Source organism: Phyllobates terribilis, unplaced genomic scaffold (assembly GCF_046119375.1).
Source record: "Phyllobates terribilis strain yellow unplaced genomic scaffold, ASM4611937v1 Scaffold_5__5_contigs__length_657084704, whole genome shotgun sequence".
NCBI classification, from domain to species: domain Eukaryota; kingdom Metazoa; phylum Chordata; class Amphibia; order Anura; family Dendrobatidae; genus Phyllobates; species Phyllobates terribilis.
This window is the reverse complement of record NW_027362765.1, coordinates 158,453,756-158,480,335: the sequence shown is the minus strand read 5'-3', so window position 1 is coordinate 158,480,335 and position 26,580 is coordinate 158,453,756. Positions and strand designations below refer to the sequence as shown.

Genomic DNA, 26,580 nt, shown 5'->3' with positions numbered 1-26,580 from the left:
TTTACTCACGGTTATTGCAGTCCAAGTTACAGGTACCATTGTAACTTCCCTCGTTGTGCTGCGCTTACTCAGGGAGGGGTTCAGGCAACCCTCAGATAGCTCCGGAGTACTTGACGGGACCCCCTTCTGTGTCCTCTCTCTGGCCGTCTCCCTGCACCTCATACCAAGTGTCCCAATCCGGTACCTGCGGGCCTTGTCAGGCGACGTCTGTTCCGTCCCCTGGGTCCTCTATAGCTACCTTCTTGGTGAGACTGATATGGACTGTTGGCTGCAGGACTTGAAATACTGCTGCCTCCGGTTTCTAGTTGAGACATAAAGTGCTCTGCTAGTAGAGGGACCGGTCCCCTTTGTGTGGCCTGACCCCTCCACCTCCTGGTAGATTCGGGCGTACGGGTGGCCTCCAGCACTGCCCATACCCCTGGGGTCCCTTCCTTCGTTCCTGGAGCCCTTCCTGCTCCTCTCTCCTTCAGTCCTGGGCCTCTCCTCAGGCCCTCCTCCTGAGCAGAGTTCCTGCTGAGCCCCTGCTCCTTCCACTTCTCCTTCTCTGACTGAACTCTAACTGTCCTGACTAAACAAGATGGCTTCTCTATTAATACCTTCCTCTCATGTGCTCCCCTAAGCTACTTCCTCCACCCACACCCACTACATAGCACCTCCCCTCAGCTAGGGACCCGGGACTGTGCTCTCCCATAGGAGCAATCTCGCCCTGCCCCCACTGCGGGTATGTGTTGGATGCAGGTGTTAGGGTCCCGAGCTTTACTCCTTCCTTACCTGAGAGTGAGATACCACACCTCTGGGTGAGATGCAGTACCTCTGTGGTGACCGAAGCCTCAGGGGCGCCACATAACACACCCCTGGTAAAACACAGCACGTCCGCGGGCTGGAACAGAGTAAAAACAGGGTATGTTACAGACATGCAAATTTTTAGATGCATCACATAGAAGATCATAAACCTAACATTTCTTCCCTTTATGGGAGGCACTTTTTCTTGAACGTTACTGGTTAAGTTTTTATCAAAACATAATGAGACTTTTTAAAGAACATCTTTCTTTTCACTTATAAAACATTTCTCACATAAAACATTTTTCATATAAAACATTTTTCAACAGGTTACAGCACGATCTGCAACCAGATGTCCATCTTCTTTATCAAGGTGCAAACTAGCAAACATGAGCATGAGGGACCCGCCCGATAACCCTCAATGTAGGCCCTGGGCGTGGCTGCAGGGCATGGATGATCCAGGTGTTGGACCACGTCTTCAGCCACACAAAATGGGTTTTTGTTCTGAGGTCATTTGTTGTTGCATAAAACCAATAAGGGGCACTTTAAGAAGTGCAACTATTTACAATGGAAAGTTCTTTGGTTATTCATCACCCATAACCTGGTAGTCTTTTTAAATGGGTAACAACAAAACCTAAAATGCACACACTTAAACTTTTTAAACTGCCAGGGCTGTATCCTTCCAGGTAACTATAACCAGTTTCTTTAAAGTAAACAGTTTTTAACAGGGCTGCTCCCTCCGGGGGAACTCCTGGTTCCTGCAGGCTGACCCAGCTGGGTAGTCAGCCTCGCGCTGCAGGGGCATGTCTCCCCTTTTCGCCACTCTTTATACTTGAAGGGCATACCAGCCACACTCGCCCTTGTGACGGGTAAATGTGACATAGTCACCTGGATAAAGGTTTCGGCCGGGATGCCCCTGTTGGAGGTGGGGTTCTACATCCCGTCGGTTCACGAATACTTCTCGATCGGTGTGCGGCTCCCTCACAAAGCCCCACCCGGCGTCCAGATCGAACTTAACTAAAATCCCCTCTAGACGAGTACTAGGGGTGGCAGCTCTAGCTTTGTTGGCTCGGGTTTTGGCCGCCATGTTTTGGGCCTCCATCTTTTCCCACTGCACCTGTCAGTTGTGACGTTTCCGCTCCAGCTGCAGGAGCTCCCTCCTGCAGTGCTCTTCCCTCCGGGGGGCCTGGGCCTGCATCTCCCACGGGAACCCCATGAGGTCCCCTTCCCGGTTGTCCCATCGGAACTCCTCTCCTCCAGGGCAGGTAACCGGGGGTGCAGGTGCAGGCATTAGAGGGGGTCCTTGCTGGTCCTCATACCTGGCGGACCAGTCGTAGGTGGTGTTTCCGTAGACCCACTCGGTTGTGGGGGCAGGTGGCTCCGGTAGGGGGACCAGGAGCATGTCGGCGGAGCAAGCGCCCGGGATTGGGGTTTCCGCCAGGGGGTCTGGGAGCCAGTCAGTAAAGTAGGTGCCTGGGACTGGAGATTCCGCCTGGAGACCGGGGAGCAGATCGGCTGAGAAGGCTCCCGGGGTTGGAGGTTCCGCCAGGGGGCCCAGGAGTAGGTCGATGGAGCAGGCGCCCGGGATTGGAGGTTCCGCCAGGGAGCCCAGGAGCAGGCTAGCACTCTCAGCGCCCGGGACAGGGAATCTCTCCTTACCTGCTCCCGCGGCCGCGCTTGTGCCGTCCTCTGCCTCCTGGTTCCGTTCAGGTTCCTCCGGGGCTAGGACGCTGCTGGTGGAGTGCAGCGCTGGCTGCTGCCGAATCATCAGCTTCTCCAGCAGCTCCTTTTTCCAGCCGGCAATGGCATCCTGCTGGGCCCTCTCCATCCTCCGGCCCAGCTCCTGGATTTCCGCCTGGAGGAATTCAGTATCCTCCAGGGATAGCTCTGCCGTGGCTTCCTCCAAGGTAAGAAGCCTTGCTGTCTGTTGCAGACCAAGGATGGGAGCTGGCTCTTGACTCTCCATCTTACCCTCCGGGTGCGGTCTGTCTGGACTCCTGGAGACTCCGCCTTGTCTCCCAGGTTTCTTCTCTCCTCTCCCCTTTCGGGGGCGGTTCCATGGCAACTTGCTGTCGGACACACCTTGGGTCGGCCCCCCCAGCTTAATAGACACATCCACATACATAGTCACTGTTGCTCGGGGCAGGCCTCGCTTTTGGCGCCATTCTGGAACCCGGCCCACAGTGTGAGGCGGTTTCTTGTTGTCTTTTGTCTCGCACATAATGGCGCCCGTTCTTCTGGGGCGGGCACCACATTCATTATAGAATACAGTCTCTAGGCGCACAATACCCGATGATAACGGGTGGGTTCATATCCTGTTCGTGAGGCCAAAGATGACACGCCCCCTGGGCCGTGGGGTACTCGGTGCCGGGCCGGTCGTTGCTACGGGAGATGTCACAGTGGCGGTGACCCGGTCCATGACCTCGAGCGGTCAATATAAAGGGGTTATTTACAGGGGATTAATAAAGTTTTTATATATATAGTTCGTGACGCCACCTGTGGTATGCGGCTATGTGGAGCCGCCGCTGCTGTGCAGGACCTCTAGAGCTGGTGTTAGTGCAGCAGGGTTGGTTTAGCTCTCCACAGGTATAGATTAGCTCCAGGACAGTGTGGATGTTATAGGTGATGATGCTGGGCGTTGTAGTGCAGGTTTTGATGGCGCAGCAATAATCACAGAGACAATGGGATGCAGTCCTCAGGGTTCTTACTCACGGTTATTGCAGTCCAAGTTACAGGTACCAGTGTAACTTCCCTCGTTGTGCTGCGCTTACTCAGGGAGGGGTTCGGGCAACTCTCAGATAGCTCCGGAGTACTTGACAGGACCCCCTTCTGTGTCCTCTCTCTGGCCATCTCCCTGCACCTCATACCAAGTGTCCCAATCCGGTACCTGAGGGCCTTGTCGGGAGACGTCTATTCCGTCCCCTGGGTTCTCTATAGCTACCTTCTTGGTGAGACTGATATGAACTGTTGGCTGCAGGACTTGAAATACTGCAGCCTCCGGTTTCTAGTTGAGACATAAAGTGCTCTGCTTGTTGAGGGACCGGTCCCCTTTGTGTGGCCTGACCCCTCCACCTCCTGGTAGATTCGGGCGTATGGGTGGCCCCCAGCTGGGGTCCCTTCCTTCGTTCCTGGAGCCCTTCCTGCTCCTCTCTCCTTCAGTCCTGGGCCTCTCCTCAGGCCCTCCTCCTGAGCAGAGCTCCTGCAGAGCCCCTGCTCCTTCCACTTCTCCTCCTCTGACTGAACTCTAACTGAACTCTCATGTGCTCCCCTAAGCTACTTCCTCCACCCACACCCACTATATAGCACCTCTCCTCAGCCAGGGACCCGGGACTGTGCTCTCCCTTAGAAGCAATCTCGCCCTGCCCCCACTGCGGGTATGTGTTGGATGCAGGTGTTAGGGTCCCGAGCTGTACTCCTTCCTTACCTGAGAGTGAGATACCATACCTCTGGGTGAGATGCAGTACCTCTGTGGCGACCGAACCCTCAGGGGCGCCACAGTAACGAGGAGGGGTAAGTATTGTACCGGCTGCCGGGGCCATGAGCAAGTGCGGGGAGGAGGTGGCGGGCGCTGGCACGAGCACCGCAGTCCTCCACTCACGGGCCCCATAGCACGCAGGGGTGCCCGACGGCGAGTGGGCTCCCTGCCTGCTTAGTGCTCAGGGCCCCAACACTTGCCCAGGTGCGCCGGGTGCTGACGCCGGGCCTGGGTACATGAACATGAAACAGCTTCCAAAATAGGACTAATTTTTGAAAACAGTACTCCTGTTTTGTCTCCATAAAAGAAGTCGATAATTTTTGTACAGCTTGAGAAAAAGCCTTTGAATTTTCCTAATCATTTTGTGATTAGCATTCCATTTGCAGATAAAAATGGATAATTTTTCAATCCTAGTTGACAAACGATAATGTCTTCACATTCAAAACAGTACATTGCTTTGTTTCACTAAATAAAGAAATAATGTGTGGACTACTTGTAAAAATAGCCTCTGTTTGCATTATTTATAAACAACAGCAAGGCATGCATCTGCCCCTAGAAGCTAATTTGTGGACTGTTTTTATATAATATAAGTAGCCTACAAAGTCTGAAACTTCTGTGTGTGGTTAAATAGGCTGCTAGTTACCATCAGTTACCATCTACTTTCCCCTAACTCTTTGCTACATATCCCAGAATAACACAGGATGCATTTAAAGCAGTTGTTCTAGGTTTTCAGTTTAATTTCTTCCCTCTGATCTAAGTGTAAGGCTGTGTGCCCACGTAGCGTTTTTAAAGCGTTTATGCTGCGGAATTTCCGCAGCGGAATCGCTTGTGAAATGCTAGGTAATCTGCACCCCATGGTCCCCAAGGGGATTCCGCATGTTCTATGCACATGCTGCGGATTTTTCCGCAGCGTTTATGCTGCGTACAAAAATCCGCAGCATGTCATTTAATTTTGCGGAAGCGCAGCGGAACTCCCGCCATTGACTTGCATTGAGACGCATAGAAACCGCGACTGTACATTTTTACAAGCGGCTTCTATGCGTCTCTATGTGCGGATGGTACCCAGTTCTGGAGGAGAGGAGACTCTCATCCAGACCTGGGTACCATTGTACCTGTAAAAAAAGAATAAAATAACAAATAAAGTTTATATTCACCTGTCCGACGGCTTCTCTCTGAATGCCGGCATCGCTTGAGGACCTGCGGTGACGTCACAGTCATGTGACCGCAGGCCCTTCACCGCTCTGTCTCGCGAGATGCCGGCAGCCGGGAACCAGACAGGAAGCAGCGCTGCAGCCACGCCGGGGCCTCGGGGGTGAGTATAGCTTTATTTGTTTTAATTTTTATGGCTCACACTGTATAAATCCATGCTGTTTGCATGGATTTATATAGTGTGATCTAGTTGTCAAGCACTTTCCAAGTGATGCTATCACCTGGAAAGCGCTTGTCAATCTGCATGCGGAAACGCATGTGAATCCGCATGTGGATCCGCATGTATTCTGCAGGAAAAACGCATGCACAATCTGCATGCGTTTTTTTCTGCCAGGGAGATGCAGAAATGCTGCAGAAATTTTCTGCTTCATTTCTGCATCGTGGGCACATAGCCTAAGTCTGGTAAGCTTGTTATTAAACACTAGATGGTGGCCCGATTCTAATGCATCTGGTATTCTAGAATAGGTATGCGGCCGACCAGGCGCAATCAGCAGAGCTGTGTTTAAATTTGGGGCCAAAATCGCTGATTGGTCACGTTCGGCAACCGCGACCAATCAGCAAAGCGGTGTTTAAATTTGGCGGCAATATCGATGATTGGTCGCGGGCGGCGGCCGCGACCAATCAGCGAACCGTGTTAGTGAGGACTGGAGAGCGTGTTTAAATTTGGCACCAAAATTGCTGATTAGTCGCGACCAATCAGCAGAGCGGTGTTTAAATTTGGCGCCAATACTGCTGACTGGTCGCGGCCGGCGACCGCGACCAATCAGCAGGGCGATGCAGAGCGGGGTTTAAATTTGGCGCCAAAATCGCTGATTGGTCGCCGGCCACGACCAAACAGCAGAGTGTTGTTTAAATTTGGCGCCAAAATCGCTGATTGGTCGAGGCCGGCGACCGCGACCAATCAGCAGAGCGTTGTTTAAATTTGGCGCCAATATCGCTGATTGGTCGCGGATGGCGGCCGCGACCAATCAGCAGTGCGGTGTTTAAATTTGGCACCAAAATCGCTGATTAGTCGCGACCGCGACCAATCAGCAAAGAGGTGTTTAAATTTGGCGACAATAGTGCTGATTGGTCGCGGCCGGCGACCGCGACCAATCAGCAGAGCGATGCAGAGCGGGGTTTAAATTTGGCGCCAAAATCGCTGATTGGTCGCCGGCCGTGACCAATCAGCAGTGCGGTGTTTAAATTTGGCACAAAAAGCGCAGATTGGTCGCGGCCGGTGGTTGCGACCAATCAGCAGAGTGAGGTTTACATTTGGCGCCAATACTACTGATTAGTCACGGCCAACAACCGCGACCAATCAGCAGAGAGGTGTTTAAATTTGGCGCCAATCTCGCTGATTGTTCGCGGCTGGCGGCCGCGACCAATCAGCAGAGCAGGGTTTAAATTTGGCACCAATAATGCTGATGGGTCGCGGCCGGCGACCGTGACCAATCAGCAGAGCGTTGTTTAATTTTGGTACAAAAAACTCAGATTGGTCGCGGCCGGTGGTTACGACCAATCAGCAGAGTGGGGTTTAAATTTGGCGCCAATACTGCTGACTGGTCACGGCCGACAACCGCAACCAATCAGCAGAGCGGTGTTTAAATTTTGCGCCAATACTGCTGATTGATCTCGGCCAGCGACCGCGATCAATCAGCAGAGCGTTGCTTAAATTTGGCGCCAATCTCGTTGATTGGTCGCGGCTGGAGTCCGCAACCAATCAGTTGTTTAAATTTGGCGCCAATCTCGCTGATTGGACACGTCCTGCATCCGCGTCCAATCAGCACAGCAGTGTTTAAATGTGGCGGCAAGATCGGTGATTGGTCGCGGCCGCTATTTAAATGTGGCGCCCAAATCGGTGATTGGTTGTGGGCAGCGGCCGCGACCAATCAGCAGAGCGGTGTTTAACTTTAGCGCCAAGATCACTGATTTGTCGGGTGTGGAGAGCGCGACCAATCAGCGAATCGTATTGGTGAGGAGCGGGGAGCGGAATCGTATTAGTGAGGACCGGGGAGCGCCGCTGCCTGTGCGGCTACTTCCGCTGCGAGAACCCGGGACATGAGCGGGCGCTCGGAGCAGAAGTATCCCGACCCGCAGCGCCGCCCCCCGGTCCTCCCTTCACACCCTAACCACTGATGTCCCCACAGTATCCGCATGGTGTTACAAAGGTCCGGACATTTGTGTTAAAAATCGCTGATTGGTCGCTGGCGCTGCTCGCGACCAATCACCGATTTGGGCGCCAAATTTAAATATCGGCCGCGACCAATCACCGATCTTGGCTCCACATTTAAACACCGCTGTGCTGATTGGTCGCCGACGCTGGGCGCGACCAATCACCGATTTTGGCGCCACATTTAAATTTAAATAGCGGCCGCGACCAATTGAACCCGCAGCGCCGCTCCCCGGTCCTCCCTTTACGCCCTAGCCGCATGGATGTCAGCGCCGCTGTCTGTGCGGATAGTTCCGCTGCAAGAACCCGGGACATGAGCGGGCGCTCGCAGCAGAAGTGTCCCGACCCGCAGCGCCGCTCCCCGGTCCTCCCTTCACACCCTAGCCGCTGATGTCCCCACAGTATCCGCATGGTGTTACAAAGATCCGGACATTTGTGTTAAAAATCGCTGATTGGTCGCTGGCGCTGCCCGCGACCAATCACCGATTTGGGCGCCAAATTTAAATATCAGCCGCAACCAATCACCGATCTTGGCTCCACATTTAAACACCGCTGTGCTGATTGGTCTCAGTACCAATGCTTTCTGGCTGATGTTTTGGTCACTTTTGACTGTTGGTTGTGCTTTCACACTCGTGGTAGCATGAGACGGACTCTACAACCCACAGAAGTTGCTCAGGTAGTGCAGCTCATCCAGGATGGCACATCAATGCGAGCTGTGGCAAGAAGGTTTGCTGTGTCTGTCAACGTAGTGTCCAGAGGCTGGAGGCGCTACCAGGAGACAGGCCAGTACACCTTGAGACGTGGAGGGGGCCATAGGAGGGCAACAACCCAGCAGCAGGACCGCTACCTCCGCCTTTGTGCAAGGAGGAACAGGAGGAGCACTTCCAGAGCCCTGCAAAATGACCTCCAGCAGTCCACAAATGTGCATGTGTCTGCACAAACAGTTAGAAACCGACTCCATGAGGGTGGTATGAGGGCCCGACATCCACAGATGGGGGTGGTGCTCACAACCCAACACCGTGCAGGACGCTTGGCATTTGCCACAGAACACCAGGATTGGCAAAGTCGCCAATGGCGCCCTGTGCTCTTCACAGATGAAAGCAGGTTCACACTGAGCACCTGTGACAGATGTGACAGAGTCTGGAGACGCCGTGGAGAGCGATCTGCTGCCTGCAACATCCTTCAGTATGACCGGTTTGGCAGTGGGTCAGTAATGGTGTGGGGTGGCATTTCTTTGGAGGGCTGCACAGCCCTCCATGTGCTCGCCAGCAGTAGCCTGACTGCCATTAGGTACTGAGATGAGATCCTCAGACCCCTTGTGAGACCATATGCTGGTGCGGTTGGCCCTGGGTTCCTCCTAATGCCGGACAATGGCAGATCTCATGTGGCTAGAGTGTTTCAGCAGTTCCTGCAAGATGAAGGTGTAGCACCCTGAGGATTCGGCTGCTACAGGGGTATTGCACCTCAACCCAGAGGTGTGATATTCCACTCCCGGGTAAGGATGGAGTGTGGAACTGAGCTCAGATAGACTGCATGCACTACATACATCCCATTCCAGAGGAGCAGGCCGACGGTACTCCCACTTGGAAATGTGCAGGTACAACCGAGCCTGTTCCTGGCTGGAGTGGGAGGGGGGTGGTACATCCCATGTAGTGTAGGGGCAGATAGGGGGAGCAGTCTGGGTAGTGATAGGAGCTCATTGGGTGCTGGTCACCTGAGCTCACACATAGAGGGATATATAAGGAGGGCACCAACTTAGAATCAGGGTCAGACGCAGAGAGTCGGTCAGACGCAGAGAGTCGGTCAGACGCAGAGAGTCAGTCAGCTGCAGAGGACAAGTCTGATGCAGAGAGCAGGAAACAGCAGCCCTGGAGAGAGAGAGAGTGGAGCAAAGAAAGACCCAGAGGGGGAAGACTGAAGGGACCCAAGAACCCAAATTATAGCACCGGGTGAGGAGTCAGCATCAGGGTACCGGAACCCAAGCTGGTGGGGGCAAAAACAATCCCCAGCCAGAGACCGGAGACCGTGGGCAGTGTCTGTCACGGTCACCCACCACATTCACCCCGAAGGCACACCACATGCAGGGTCAGGGAACCCAGGGCCAAGGGTGTCCCAAAAGAAGGCCCGAGGGAGCTGGACCTAGGTGAATCCCTGGTGGGGACGGCTGAAGAAAGGACAGAGGGAGAGCTCAGGGCCACGCTCCGGACTTGTTTGGGGGTTGGCTGGATCCAGGACCTGGTGGACGCAGCACGGCTCGGGTGGTCACTAGCAGCTGGAGTGACCGAAACATCAGCAGTAAGTAAACTCCCTTAACTGCACAACCCGAGTCTGTCTTCATTGCCGGCTGCACCGCACCACCACAACCCCCATCCTCTGCGCCTGTCCCCTCTGAGGCTTTACCCCTCCCGTTGGGGGTTATCCCACCAAGCTGCGCATCCACCATCAGCCTCAGCGGACCCTGCTGCAGCGGCGGCCACAGTGACCGCATCACAACGGGTGGCGTAGTCGACACAAAAGAACTTTAGTAACATCTGTAAAGCTGCCACATAACACTGAGCTTGACGCCCTGGGCACGGGGCCGGGTCACAGCCGCTCGGAGACTACAACCCCCCATCTGATCCGGTGCCGGGTATTCCCCTCAAAAAGGAATATGTCCCAGGGGGCGCGTCAAAGGCATTGATGCTATGGACTGGCCCGCCCGTTCCCCAGACCTGAATCCGATTGAGCACATCTGGGACATCATGTCTCGCTCCATCCACCAACGTCACGTTGCACCACAGACTGTGCAGGAGTTGGCGGATGCTTTAGGTCAGGTCTGGGAGGAGATCCCACAGGAGACCATCCGCAACCTCATCAGGAGCATGCCCAGGCATTGTAGGGAGGTCATACAGACACGTGGAGGCCACACACAATACTGAGCCTCATTTTGACTTGTTTTAAGGACATTACATCAAAGTTGGATCAAGCTGTAGTGTGTTTTTCCACATTAATTTTGGGGGTGACTCCAAATCCAGGCCTCCAATGGTTAATAAATTTGATCTCCATTGATGATTTTTGTGTGATTTTGTGTCAGCACATTCAACTTTGTACAGAACAAAGTATTCAATGAGAATATTTCATTCATTCAGATCTAGGATGTGTTATTTGAGTGTTCCCTTTATTTTTTTGAGCAGTGTATATAGCTGTTGTGGTATACCTACACTAACTAATAAACAAGTAAATCTCTCCCTAGCTCAGCAGCACCTCTCCCTACACTGCCTGATTCTGGGGTAGACTGTGACGAGCATGGTGGCGCCAGGTCTTATATAGACCTGATGACGCTGAGCGGCCAGCCAATCATGCACCACACATGCAGGGAGGGGACCCGAGCTCCCGCCTGAACAACCAGGAAATACTCACAGAGTGCAGAGCATCTCGAGCAGTGAGATCCTCGTGAGAGTACCGAGCAGTGGCGAGCACGTTCGCTCATCACTATACATGTACATTCACACAAGTTTAGCCTCTAAAAAATGTAATGAGAGTTCTTAAACAAATTAAAGTAAAGGTAATGATGGACACATCTGTATGACCATATCCTATAATTATTTGTCAGAATCTTACATTTACATCATCTTTATTGTCTAAAATAGTCCTGAGCTGATAATGTTCTTGGATTAAAGTTGAATTCCAGGTCAGTGAGAAGTGGACATTAGTGTTCGTCAATGTGATCAGTAACCTAAATACATTTTAATGATATGACTCTCCTTGTACAAACAGCACTTTCTTAAGCTTACAACTTTACAATTGTATAAGATTTATAAAATTACTAATACCATGTATTTCTTCTTCAGGTCCAGCAGCATGTCCAAACTAGTTGAAAAGCAATTTCTGATCAATATATGTATGACATTTGTTTGTATTCTAGTTCTTATCTTTATGTATCATCTGCAGTCATTTCAGGTATGTTCTTTATTTTCATGACACTGAATACTATTTTTTTACATTATATAATAATAATTAAAAAAAATCACCTTTCAGCTTTCTGCAACACATTGGATCTCCCGAATTGAACATTTTGCATTTTCAACACCATGCAAAAATTTCACTCAAACTGAAACCAATAGCATAAATGAGAAAGTCAACTGCCTCTTTGATGCCATAAATAAGGAAATTCCGGCTGTAAAATTCACAGATGTAAATGTGGTCACCTGTGGTACAAAGAGCAGAGCAACCATCATAAACCATAAATCAACATACTGTGTGAGAGACACTTTAATTGTTCAAATTGAAATGTTTAATTTTTTGGGTAAGAAGAAGACATATGGAGGTGATTTTTTACGAGCCCGTATCTTTTCTCCAGAACTTGGAGCTGGAGCATCTGGAAGAATTGAAGATTTTAATAATGGGACCTATAATGTCCATTTCACTTTGTTCTGGGAAGGTCTGGTGAAAATATCCATAATTTTGTTACTTCCAAGTGAAGCAGTGTCCATCTTGTGGAAAGTGAGAAATATTGACTATGGATATATTACATTTGTGGGAACGTTCCTCAACAACACAAAAGAGGTTCAGACACAATGTGGGTTTTATTTGAACTCACAAGAAGAATTATGTAAGTATGAAGATAAGAAATATGGAGAGGTCTTTGACTGCATCAAGCCATCTCATGTGCCCTGCGAGGCCTTCATATCATTGAATAGCGGAAACACACCTGTAAGCTACCTTACCCAAATTCAGAAGAATATTTTTGCAAGGTAATTATCATTTTAAGTCAATATATTAGTCAACCTGCAGGAGAATAGCAAATCTCAATTCACCAGAGATATACAGTTAAGACCATAAATATTCTGCATACCATCATTTTTTGTTTAAAGAGAATCGGCCAGCAGGATTTATCCCTATAAACTAAAGGCATGGCTAAAATTGCACTTTCATTCTGATTAATCTCATACCTGATGTAAAAAATAAAATGAAATCTTCTCTGCTTCGGGGCGGCAGGTGGGGGCAGGGTTTTCTTCTGGTTCTCCACCCCACCACCATTAACCCCTGCTTATTGTACAGGTCACTGGTTATTCCATGACCTGACTACTTTTTAAAATTCCACGCCGATGCTATTATTGTGTGGGTGGAGTGTGCGCAGTGTGAGTCGGCGTCCTATGTGTAGGAGTTAAATAACATGTCGCCAGATGTGGGGCGTGCACAGATCGAGATTTCGGCTGTGTGAAAAATTTGCTAAGTCGAAATGCCGATTTATTTATTTTCTTTATGGTGTTCACTGCAGGAGTTAACTAGTGTGACAGTTTTATAAGGTGGGTCGTTCCAGGTGCGGCAATACTAATTATGTGTACTTTTTTGGTTCACTTTTGTTGTTACATAAATATACATATATATATTTTTTTTCTTTATTTCTTATTTCTTTTGTGATTTTTTCTTTTATATTTTTTTAGAATTTTTTTTTTTACTTTTTTAGAACTTTTTTTACTTAGCCCCTCTTTGGGACTTTAACTTTTAATTCTTTGATCGCTGATATAATGCATTGCAATGCACGAGCATTGCAATGCATTATACCTGTCAGTGCTGCACTGAGAGATGCCTCTTAGACCATGCTCTCAGCGTGGTTCAACAGGCTTGCCATAGGTGGCAAACCCGGAGGTCGTCATGATGTCTTCAGGTTGCCATGAAAACAATCAAGCCCTCGCCTATATCATTCGCTGCATTTAGGGGTTAAACAGCAGAGGGTAGTGTGGGCACCACACTTAGCTGTGACAACAGGGGCTCAGCTATCAGGTAAGGTGAGCTCCTTGTGCCCACATGATCCCCATAACATACCTATACATCAAAGATCAGGAACCCTAACCGTTCATGACGTATAGGTACGTAAACTGTCGTTAAGGGGTTAAGCATCTGAATTGCATGCTTGATGGGGTTGAGTTCTGGTGATTGACTCGGCCATTGAAGAATATTCCACATCTTTGCCTTAAAAAAAACTCCTGTGTTCCTTTTGCAGTATGTTTTGAGTCATCGTCTATCTGTACTGTGAAGTGCCGTCCAATCAACCTTGCTGAATTTGGTAAATCTGAACAGAAAGTATAGCCCTGTACACTTCACAGTTAATCTGGCTGCTTCTGTCTTCAGTCACATCATCAATAAACAATAGTGACTCAATGCCATTAGAAGTCATGCATGCCCTTGCCATCACACTGCCTTCACCATGTTTCATAGGGTATGTGGTGTGCTTTGGATCATAAGCATTTCCAAGCCTTACTCCATACTTTATTCTGCCCATGACTTTGGTACAGGTTGATTTTAATTTCATCTTGTCAGGACCGTCAGGGGCGACACCAGAGAGATCACACCGCTGCCGTCACTCTGTCAAGAATTCACAGGATTGAGCAGGGATTTGTGAGCACACGATCCCCATTGCTCACTACGTAGCTATCAGAAAGTGAGCAGAAATCGTACAGTGGGGAAACAAAGTATTTAGTCAGCCACCAATTGTGCAAGTTCTCCCACTTAAAAAGATGAGAGAGGCCTGTAATTGACATCATAGGTAGACCTCAACTATGAGAGACAAAATGAGAAAACAAATCCTGAAAATCACATTGTCTGATTTGGAAAGAATTTTTTTTCAAATTTTGGTGGAAAATAAGTATTTGGTCAATTACAAACCAGCAAGATTTCTGGCTCTCACAGACCTGTAACTTCTTCTTTAAGAGGCTCTTCTGCCCTCCACTCATTACCTGTAGTACTGGCACCTGCCTGTTTGAACTTGTTATCAGTATAAAAGACACCTGACCACAACCTCAAACAGTCACACTCCAAACTCCACTATGGTGAAGACCAAAGAGCTGTCGAAGGACACCAGAAACAAAATTGTAGCCATGCACCAGGCTGGGAAGACTGAATCTGCAATAGGCAAGCAGCTTGGTGTGAAGAAATCAACTGTGGGAGCAATAATTAGAAAATGGAAGACATACAAGACCACTGATAATCTCCCTCTATCTGGGGCTCCACAGAAGATCTCACCCTGTGGGGTCAAAATAATCTCAAGAACGATGAACAAAAATCCCAGAACCACACGGGGGGACCTAGTGAATGACCTTCAGAGAGCTGGGACCAACATTACACAGGCTACCATCAGTAACACACTACGCCGCCAGTGTTATGATCTGCAACATAAACTAGGGAAAGAAGGGGAGAGCTGTCCCTACAGTAAGACTAAGCTGAGTCCCTATGCTGTAGCGGGCGACCTGTTCCTTGTGAACAGACCCGCCTTCATCCTCGGCTAGTCTGAACGGAGACCTATAGAGAAAGGGAGGGGTCCCTAAAAGAACTAAGGACTGGGACAAAAAATGGGACACCTCCTAACAGAAGTTGTTGCAGAGCAAAAGATAAACTGACAAAAGTACTAGAGGTCTAGAGGACCAGACAAACTAGAGATAGATAGGCACAAAAGCACCTGGCTAGAAAGACAGTGTAAACAACACTGAAGTCCAGCAAGGCCAGAAGGGCGGAGCTGGAATATATAGGAAGATGGTCACGTGACCGCAAAAAACAAGATAGAAACAAAAACAAACAGGAGGGTTCTAACAGCCAGGGACTCAAATCCTGCAGTGCCAGACATGTCTCTCTGCTTAAGCCATTGCATGTCCGGGCCCGTTTGAAGTTTGCTAGAGATCATTTGGATGATCCAGAAGAGTATTGAGAGAATGTCATATGGTCAGATGAAACCAAAGTAGAACTGTTTGGTAGAAACACAACTCGTCGTGTTTGGAGGAGAAAGAATGCATCCAAAGAACACCATACCTACTGTGAAGCATGGGGGTGGCAACATCATGCTTTGGGGCTGTTTCTCTGCCAAGGGACCAGGACGACTGATCCGTGTACATGAAAAAATGAATGGGGCCATGCATCATGAGATTTTGAGAGCAAACCTCCTTCCATCAGCAAGGGTATTGAAATGAAACGTGGCTGGGTCTTTCAGCATGACAATGATACCAAGCACACCGCAAGGGCAATGAAGGAGTGGCTTCGTAAGAAGCATTTCAAGGTCCTGGAGTGGCCTAGCCAGTCTCCAGATCTAAACCCTATAGAAAACCTTTGGAGGGAGTTGAAAGTCCGTGTTGCCCAGCGACAGCCCCAAAACATCACTGCTGTAGAGGAGATCTGCATGGAGGAATGGGCCAACATACCAGCAACAGTGCGTGCTAACCTTGTGAAGACTTACAGAAAACGTTTGACCTCTGTTATTACCAACAAAGGATATATAGCAAAGTATTGAGATGAACTTTTGTAATTGACCAAATACTTATTTTCCACCAAAATTTGAAAAAAAATTCTTTCCAAATCAGACAATGTGATATTCAGGAATTGTTTTCTCATTTTGTAGTTGAGGTCTACCAATGATGTCAATTACAGGCCTCTCTCATCTTTTTAAGTGGGAGTACTTGCACAATTGGTGGCTGACTAAATTCTTTTTTTCCCCACAGTATGGCGTCGCACCTCCGGATTCCAATGCATGGAATATGTGTATACGCCTCAGTACGGGTACTGCCAGCTTCACGATAGCCCAATCATTATTATTTTCTGCCACCACCGACCGAGTTTGAAATATAATACAGACCTGGTCGAACGCCTGCGTTATGGTAGCATATATGGCTTCGGTGGAGGGAACGATTACAGAGCAAAAGAAACAGGACTATTAGATCTTATATTTAATCCAAAAGGGAGGCAGTGTTTAGGAAAAATATACAAGATTTTACAAATGGAGACCATACAATACATATGCAGTTACACAAAATAATAATGATTAAAGAAGAAACTTACTATGCGATCGCAGAGACGATTCAATATAGGTTAAGGGGAGGCACTCCAGATTTGACCATGACCGAATGGGATCCTTTGTTATAATAAATATATACTCCCGGCAATGAATACTATTCCCCCTTCGGCTGCGTCCTTTATGCCGAAGGGGAGACCTGCCCACACACCCCCCTGGGATGACATCATGTGGGTTGGGCTCTATCCTTCAGATTTTTATTGGAATATCTGGCTTTTGCGATAACTTATTGCCGGTTGGTCGCAGGAGCCCGAAAGTGATATCATATCTTCTATTATGATTTTACCTTTCTTTAGAGACCACACAAATATAGTTGTGGTCTGTTATTTTGGTACTGTTGCGTCACAGCTCTCCGGATGGGCTTACAGCTACGGGAAAATAAGCATATTGTTCCTTAGTTGACCCTGTCACTAAAAATATGAGCCCCATTATTTTCGGACATATGGAACTTTAGTTATTCCATATTTTGTGTCGACTCTGGCCCGTTCGCAGACCTCTGTTAATTTCCCTTTGACGTCCTGGGAATACAGCCTTCTCAGCTAGATGTAAATTTATCATAAGCCTGTGTTAATTGGGTTTGGTAGCACCTTTTGGGCTAGCATTTGCTTACAAGGCCTTTCTCATGTGTGTGTTAATTTGCATACAGACAGATGGTAGATTGTCAGCTCTTCTCTCCTGACAAATACTATAGGGGAGGGGGGAGAAGAAGAGGGGTCTGGGAGGGAGAAATTCTTAATATTTTTCTGACACATCTGTCAAAATAATGCTTTTCCAAAACTGGGATGGCATCTTTAGATGTTTTTTAGCAAAGTCTAATCTGGCCTGTCCATTTTTAAGGCTGATTAATAGTTTGCACCTTGTGGTGAACCCTCTGTATTTGCTCTCCATGGTAGACATAGATATTGGAACACCTACTTCCTGGAGATTGTTCATCCCTTGGGTGGATGCTATGAAAGGGTTTTTCTTCACCATGGAAAAGATTCTATGATCATCCACCACTGTTGTCTTCATTTGATGTCCAGGCCTTTTTGAGTTCCCAAGCTCACCAGTGCACTTTTTTTTTTGCAGAATGTACCAAATTGACGATTTAGCCACTCCTAAGATTTCTGTTATATCGCTGATGGATGTCTTCTTTTTTTCAGCCTAATAATGGTCTGTTTCTCTACCATTGAAAGCTTCTTTGACAGCATGTTGTGGGTTCTCAGTAGAGATGAGCGGTGTTCGACTAGAACTGTTCGCCAATCTCAAATTCGAGCTGTTTTGGGCGGTGTTCGAGTTGTTCGACGAACCCGAACGATTTGCAAAAAATTCGACTGTTCGAGGTTATGTTCGATAACTGTTCGTGCACCAAAAGCGTGTCCTGCATGTCTGGCGCTATTTAGAGCACCAATCATGCAGGGATTGTCTGCCACTCACTGTAATGCCACAGCCATGGTGGTTGTGGCATTACAGTGATTGCCCAAATCGATGGGAACAGTGCCAACAGTGAAACATGAAAAGCCGGCAATTCAGCAGCGGCATACACCTGTACCCGACAATTTAGAACCGAAAGAATAGAGCTTCACACATAGATTAGATAGATATAAACATGTCAGCCACATATATACGAAGTACAGTGAAAGTGCTGCTTACTGTACTTGTCATTTAGCGTAAAGGATTTATCAAAAAAAATAATAGAGTTTTCATGCACCGTCTCTTTAAAAAAGCCGGCCGGCAATTCAGCAGCGGTACCCGACAATTTAGAATAGAAGGAATAGAGAATCACACATAGATTAGATAGATAGAAACATGTCAGTCACATATATAAGAAGTGCAGTGACAGTGTTGATTACTGTACTTGTCATTTAGTGTAAAGGATTTATTTAAAAAAATAATAGTGTTTTCATGCACTGTCTCTTTAAAAAAGCCGGCCGGCAATTCAGCAGCGGTACCCGACAATTTATAACAGACAGAATAGAGCATCATACATAGATTAGATAGATAGAAACATGTCAGCCACATATATACGAAGTACAGTGACAGTGTTGCTTACTGTACTTGTCATTTAGCGTAAAGGATTTATCAAAAAAAATAATAGTGTTTTCATGCACCGTCTCTTTAAAAAAGCCGGCCGGCAATTCAGCAGCGGTACCCGACAATTTATAACAGACAGAATAGAGCTTCACACATAGATTAGATAGATAGAAACATGTCAGTCACATATATATGAAGTACAGTGATAGTGTTGGTTACTGTACTTGTCATTTAGTATTAAAATAAAGGATTTATTATTAAAAAAATTGGCGTGGGGTTCCCCTTAATTTTAGGCTCTAGCGGAGGTTAAGCAGACGGCTGGGGCAGATGTTTGAAGCCTGGGAAGGGGGTAATACCCACGGAGCTTCCCAGGCTACTAATATCAGCCCCCAGCTGAATACATAGCCTTTACTAGCTATTAAAATGGGGGACCCCCCAAAAAAAATGACGTGGGGTCCCCCCTAATTTAATAGCTAGCAAAGGCTAGGCAGACAGCTGGGGGCTGATATTAATAGCCCAGGAAGGGAGCCATGAATATTGGCCCCCTCCCAGGCTAGAAACACCAGCCGTCAGCCGCCCCAGAAATGGCGCATTCATAGGATGCGCCAATTCTGGCACTTAGCCTCGCTCTTCCACGCTGCCCTGGTGCGGTGGCAGGGGGTAATAGGGTTGGGGTTGATGTCAGCTTATAATGCCAGCTGACATCAAGCCCAGGTTAGTAATGGAGAGGCGTCTATAAGACACCCCCATTACTAACCCCATAGTCAAAGTTAAAAAAAACACAAACACCCAGAATAAAGTCCTTTAATTGAAATAAAGACACAATCCTTTATTGTTCTAAATTAAACCATACTTACCGTCACGCCCATTCCAGCTGAAGCCAACGATCTCCTGCAATAAAAGAAAAATAATAAAGCAACCTCATCCTTACCTTTCCATGGTTCCCACGACAGCTTCAGCTCTGCTACATCGAGATGACAGGCTGGACCGCAGCAGAACGCTGCCATCCAGCCTCTCATCCCGCAGACACTGAGAAGCGCAGGCTTGCTTGCGCTGCTCAGCGTCTCTCTGTGACGACATCCAGATGAGCCGAGTTCATGTCCAATGAACTCGGCTCACCTCATGCACGTCACTGACAGCGTGGGAAAATTCTCAAGCTGAAGCGGTGAGTGCAGGAGAATTCTCCCACGCTGTCAGTGACGTGCATAAGGTGAGCTCATGTCCAATGAACTCAGCTCACCTCCTGCACGTCACTGACAGCGTGGGAGAATTCTCCTGCACTCAGCGCTTCAGCGTGAGAATTCTCCCGCTGAAGCGCTGAGTGCAGGAGAATTTTCCCACGCTGTCAGTGACGTGCATAAGGTGAGCTCATGTCCAATGAACTCAGCTCACCTCCTGCACGTCACTGACAGCGTGGGAGAATTCTCCTGCACTCAGCGCTTCAGTGTGAGAATTCTCCCACGCTGAAGCGCTGAGTGCAGGAGAATTTTCCCACGCTGTCAGTGACGTGCATGAGGTGAGCCGAGTTCATTGGACATTAACTCGGCTCATCTGGATGCCCTCACAGAGAGACACTGTGGAGCGCAAGCAAGCCTGCGCTTCTCAGTGTCTGCGAGATGACAGGCTGGATGGCAGCGTTCTGCTGCGGTCCAGCCTGTCATCTCGATGTAGCAGAGCTGAAGCTGTCATGGGAACCATGGAAAGGTAAGGATGATGTTGCTTTATTATTTTTCTTTTATTTCAGGAGATCGTTGGCTTCAGCTGGAATGGGCGTGATGGTAAGTATGGTTTAATTTAGAACAATAAAGAATTGTGTGTTTATTTCAATTAAAGGACTTTTTTCTGGGTGTTGTGTTTTTTTTAAATACTTTACTAGAAATTCATGGTGGTCATGTCTAATATTGGCGTGACCCCATGAATTTCGGGCTTAGGGCCAGCTGATAATGCCAAGCTGGCCCTAACCCCTTTATTACCCAGTGAGCCACCGCATCAGGGCCCTGGATGAGTTGGGTACAGCGCCAGAAGATGGCGCTTCTATGAACGCGCCATTTTCCGGGGTGGCTGCGGACTGCAATTTGCAGCGGGGGTGGCCCAGAAAGCTTGGGCCTCCCTGCGCTGCGGATTCCAGCCCCCAGCTGCCTAGTTGTACCTGGCTGGACACAAAAACAGGGCGAAGCCCCACGTCAATTTTCTTTAAATTATTTCATGAAATAATTAAGAAAAAAAGGGCTTCCCTATATTGTTGTGTCCGGCCAGGTACAAATAGGCAGCTGGTGGTTGGGGGCAGCCCGTTCCTGCCTGCTGTACCTGGCTGGACACAAATATAGTGCGAAGCCCCACGTCAATTTTTTTTAAATTATTTCATGAATTTCCTGAAATGATTTAAAAAAAATTGACGTGGGGCTTCGCACTATATTTGTGTCCAGCCAGGTACAGCAGGCAGGAACGGGCTGCCCCCATCCACCAGCTGCCTATTTGTACCTGGCCGGACACAACAATATAGGGAAGCCCTTTTTTTCTTAATTATTTCATGAATTTCATGAAATAATTAAAAAAAATTGAAGTGGGGCTTCGCACTATATTTGTGTCCAGCCAGGTACAGCAGGCAGGAACGGGCTGCCCCCAACCACCAGCTGCCTATTTGTACCTGGCCGGACACAACAATATAGGGAAGGCCTTTTTTTCTTAATTATTTCATGAATTTCATGAAATAATTAAAAAAAAAGTACGTGGGGCTTCGCCCTATTTTTGTGTCCAGCCAGGTACAACTAGGCAGCTGGGGGCTGGAATCTGCAGCGCAGGGAGGCCCAAGCTTTCTGGGCCCCCCCCCGCTACAAATTGCAGTCCGCAGCCACCCCGGAAAATGGCGCGTTCATAGAAGCGCCATCTTCTGGCGCTGTACCCAACTCATCCAGGGCCCTGGTGCGGTGGCTCACTGGGTAATAAAGGGGTTAGGGCCAGCTTGGTATTATCAGCTGGCCCCAAGCCCAAAATTCATGGGGTCACGCCAGTATTAGACATGACCGCCATGAATTTCTAGTAAAGTATTTAAAAAAAACACAACACCCAGAATAAAGTCCTTTAATTGAAATAAAGACACAATTCTTTATTGTTCTAAATTAAACCATACTTACCATCACACCCATTCCAGCTGAAGCCAACGATCTCCTGCAATAAAAGAAAAATAATAAACCAACCTCATCCTTACCTTTCCATGGTTCCCACGACAGCTTCAGCTCTGCTACATCGAGATGACTGGCTGGACCGCAGCAGAACGCTGCCATCCAGTCTGTCATCCCGCAGACACTGAGAAGCGCAGGCATGCTTGCGCTCCTCACTGTCTCGCTGTGACGGCATCCAGATGAGCCGAGGTCATGTCCAATGAACTCGGCTCACCTCATGCACGTCACTGACAGCGTGGGAAAATTCTCACGCTGAAGTGCTGAGTGCAGGAGAATTCTCCCACGCTGTCAGTGATGTGCATGAGGTGAGCTCATGTCCAATGAACTCAGCTCACCTCCTGCACGTCACTGACAGCGTGGGAAAATTCTCCTGCAATCAGCGCTTCAGCGTGAGAATTTTCCCACGCTGTCAGTGACGTGCATGAGGTGAGCCGAGTTCATTGGACATGAACTCGGCTCATCTGGATGTCGTCACAGAGAGACGCTGAGCAGCGCAAGCAAGCCTGCGCTTCTCAGTGTCTGCGGGATGACAGGCTGGATGGCAGCGTTCTGCTGCGGTCCAGCCTGTCATCTCGATGTAGCAGAGCTGAAGCTGTCGTGGGAACCATGGAAAGGTAAGGATGAGGTTGCTTTATTATTTTTCTTTTATTGCAGGAGATCGTTGGCTTCAGCTGGAATGGGCGTGATGGTAAGTATGGTTTAATTTAGAACAATAAAGGATTGTGTCTTTATTTCAATTAAAGGACTTTATTCTGGGTGTTCGTGTTTTTTTTAACTTTGACTATGGGGTTAGTAATGGGGGTGTCTTATAGACGCCTCTCCATTACTAACCTGGGCTTGATGTCAGCTGGCATTATAAGCTGACATCAACCCCAACCCTATTACCCCCTGCCACCGCACCAGGGCAGCGTGGAAGAGCGAGGCTAAGTGCCAGAATTGGCGCATCCTATGAATGCGCCATTTCTGGGGCGGCTGACGGCTGGTGTTTCTAGCCTGGGAGGGGGCCAATATTCATGGCTCCCTTCCTGGGCTATTAATATCAGCCCCCAGCTGTCTGCCTAGCCTTTGCTAGCTATTAAATTAGGGGGGACCCCACGTCATTTTTTTTGGGGGGTCCCCCATTTTAATAGCTAGTAAAGGCTATGTATTCAGCTGGGGGCTGATATTAGTAGCCTGGGAAGCTCCGTGGGTATTACCCCCTTCCCAGGCTTCAAACATCTGCCCCAGCCGTCTGCTTAACCTCCGCTAGAGCCTAAAATTAAGGGGAACCCCACGCCAATTTTTTTAATAATAAATCCTTTATTTTAATACTAAATGACAAGTACAGTAACCAACACTATCACTGTACTTCATATATATGTGACTGACATGTTTCTATCTATCTAATCTATGTGTGATGCTCTATCTTTCTGTTCTAAATTGTCGGGTACCGCTGCTGAATTGCCGGCCGGCTTTTTTAAAGAGACAGTGCATGAAAACACTATTATTTTTTTAAATAAATCCTTTACACTAAATGACAAGTACAGTAAGCAACACTATCACTGTACTTATTATATATGTGACTGACATGTTTCTATCTATCTAATCTATGTGTGAAGCTCTATTCTTTCTGTTCTAAATTGTCGGGTACAGATGCTGAATTGCCGGCCGGCTTTTTTAAAGAGACGGTGCATGAAAACACTAATATTTTTTTTAATAAATCCTTTACACTAAATGACAAGTGCAGTAACCAACACTGTCACTGTGCTTCTTATATGTGTGACTGACATGTTTCTATCTATCTAATCTATGTGTGATGCTCTATTACTTCTTGTCTAAATTGTCGGGTACCGGTGTATGCCGCTGCTGAATTTGCCGGCCGGCTTTTTTAAAGAGAGTGTCTTCTGAGCAGTTTGTCAGCTTTTGGACACCTTTGCAGGTGTTTTCTATGTGTTTCTATGTGTTTTTGTTTGCCTGCCATTGGTTTTAACGGTGTTCGACGGTGTTCTAAGGTGTTCGACGAACAGTTCGGCGAACAGTTCCTCGAACATCCCGGTGTTCGAGGAACCGAACCGAACCCGAACACTATGGGGGTGGCTCAACACTAGTTCTCAGTAACAGCTTCCAAGTGCAAATTCTACACTTGGAATCAGCTTCACACCTTCTACCTGCTTAATTGATGATGGATTAATGAGGGAATAGCCCATGCCACCCATTAAAGTGCTTTTAGTATAATTGTCTAATTACCTTTGGTCCCTTTAAAAAGAGAGAGTTACATATTAAAGAGATGTAATTCATAAACCCTTACTCCAATTAGGATGTGAATGTCCTCAAATTAAAGCTGAGAGACTGCTCTTCAAGCCCATATTGATTATATAACTGTATCTTGAAAATGTTTCGGTAAACAGCTAAAATGCCAAAACGTGTGTCATTATCCAAATATTTCAGGACCTATCTGTATATAAACCAAATAAATATGAACTATTCATGTATAGTGATCAACCAGATAACAACGGCACTACTTTTTAGATAAAGAAATCAATATAATTGTACCAATAGGACCTAGATATAAACTGTGTGCAAGTAGTATTCTCAGCATTCCACCGACCTTGATAAGATGTATCAATGACTGGTTATAAACTATAGTTGTCCTAATATCCAACATACAGTAACATGACAGTGGTTTATGTATTAGTCCTACTGAATTGCCAACATCAAATATTCAGTGGAAAGTGCCCCGGCCGGTCTTAACTACATACACTATCCAAAATAGAGCTACGGATATCCAATTACATGTCACAATGCTTTATGGAAGTAACAAATTGGTGGAATCAGGTTCTCAGCCCCTACATCATCCTGCTCTCAGACTACATAACAAAAATCTACTGATATACAGTGACGGACAAAAGGGTAACAATGTTTTAAACTTTTGAATTTCAGGCTCCATATCTCACCATCCACTACTGCTTCTAACATGAGACGGCCATCATTTTATAGACAATCATCTTGGCTACCTCATACATAAATTTGACTTGCAACTATTTAGCATATGATTAGTTATGCAGATCCTTGTCATGTCACTGCATTGCTACGGTTTTGCTTCTGGTGGTGGAAAAATCTTTTTTTCCTGTTTACTACAAAATACAACCTATTTTCACATTCCCTAATAGCTCAATATGTTATTACGTCGATTCCCAAGCAAAAGGTCACTGGTTCAGATTGAAGAGCAGCCATAAAGAAGATTTCCCAAGAAAACAGACTGCATCATCCAGCTCATCGAGACGGGTCTCTCGGCCCAAAAAATTGCCAAACTGCATAATGTGAGCACCATAACAGTTGGAAGAAAACAAAATGAAGTCTGTCCATCCATTCAAAAGCCAAGAGGTGGACATCCTGGCAAAATATCGTAGTCAACAAGTTGGCTAATCACAAAGTCTATCAGTTCTGGCGCAACAAACACGGCTGTGGAGGTGGCTCTTACACTTCAAAATAGTGAGATCACAGACATACTGTACATGTAAGCACTAGAGATGAGCGTTGTTCTACTCGAACTGTTCGCCAATCTCAAATTCGAGCTGTTTTGGGCGGTGTTCGAGCCGGTCGGCGAACACGAACAATTTGAGAAAAATTCGGCTGTTCGAGGTTATGTTCGATAACTGTTCGTGCACCAAAATCATAACTGGATTTTTTCTCAGTAATGATGAAAATTAATGTTAATACGCAGTTTGAGTGTACAGCGGGGCGGGGGGAGGGGCAGGGGATGGATCTCTGCAGGAACAATGAAGATCTCCATTTTTTTTTCTCTTTCCCGCATTTGCAGTGGGGAGGTGCAATCTGTCAGCCTATCAGCAGCGCACACACGGAGCGAAGTGCTTTTTTTCACACAAGCAAGGGCATGTGTGATTGGCAGTGTATGTCACATGTCCTTGCCCTATAAGACCAAGCCATTTTCCCCGTCGCCACCATTTTCTCACTGCTGCAGCTGCGTGTTAGACGGCACCGCTGTTGCTGTGTGCGCTATACCTTGTTAATTTCAAGCCAATTTTCGCACAAATATACAGATAGCTTGGGAGTAGGGAATAGTTGTGATTGCAGTCCTTTTAAGGACTAGGTTACAGCATTTCCTACGACTTTTATCAGGCAGGTCTGTGCTCTTAAATAGATAGATTGTGGGAGTAAAGACTAATTGTAATTGGAGTCCTTTTCAGGACTAGGTTACATCAGTTCCTATCAGTTTTTGCCAGGCAGGTCTGTGCCAGTGCTGTGCAAGTTTTTTTCACAGCATTTGGCTGAATCTAGCAAAGCTAATCCTTTTTGGCCTATTGCAGAGTGTGTTAGTCAGTGGAGTAGCCTATCTGTGTTGCAAGATATACCACCTGTGTATAGAATACCAATTTTTTTACTGCACCTAGTGAAGTAAAATCTTTTGGGCATAGCATCATTCTATTAGTCCATCTATACTGACCTCCATCAGGTTGCAAACTGAATATAATTTTTTTTCTGCATCTAGCTCTGAAAAAATATTTGGGCTTCTAGCAGTGTGTGGGACTTGGTCTATTAGTCCATCTATACTGACCTCCATCAGGTTGAAAATTAAAAATAATTTTTTTCTTCATTTAGCTCTGAAAAAATATTTGGGCTTCTAGCAGTGTGTGGGACTTGTTCTATTAGTCCTTCTATACTGACCTCCAGCAGGTTGCAAATTGAATATAATTTTTTTCTGCATCTAGCTCTGAAAAAATATTTGGGCTTCTAGCGGTGTGTGGGACTTGGTCTATTAGTCCATCGATACTGACCTCCATCAGGTTGCAAATTAAAAATATTTTTTTTCTGCATCTAGCTCTGAAAAAATATTTGGGCTTCTAGCAGTGTGTGGGACTTGGTCTATTAGTCCATCTATACTGACCTCCATCAGGTTGCAAATTAAAAATAATTTTTTTCTTCATTTATCTCTGAAAAAATATTTGGGCTT

General features: G+C 47.2%; 1 protein-coding gene across 1 annotated transcript in view; it reads left to right on the top strand.

Annotated features, from left to right (window-relative positions):
• LOC141271500 (NXPE family member 1-like) overlaps nt 1-26,580 on the top strand; it is a 182,140-nt gene that overhangs the window by 8,132 nt on the left and 147,428 nt on the right. The window contains exons 2-3 of the mRNA XM_073681563.1: nt 11,447-11,555; nt 11,634-12,349. Coding sequence (XP_073537664.1) covers nt 11,447-11,555; nt 11,634-12,349 — 825 coding nt within the window. The remainder of the gene's footprint in view (nt 1-11,446; nt 11,556-11,633; nt 12,350-26,580) is intronic.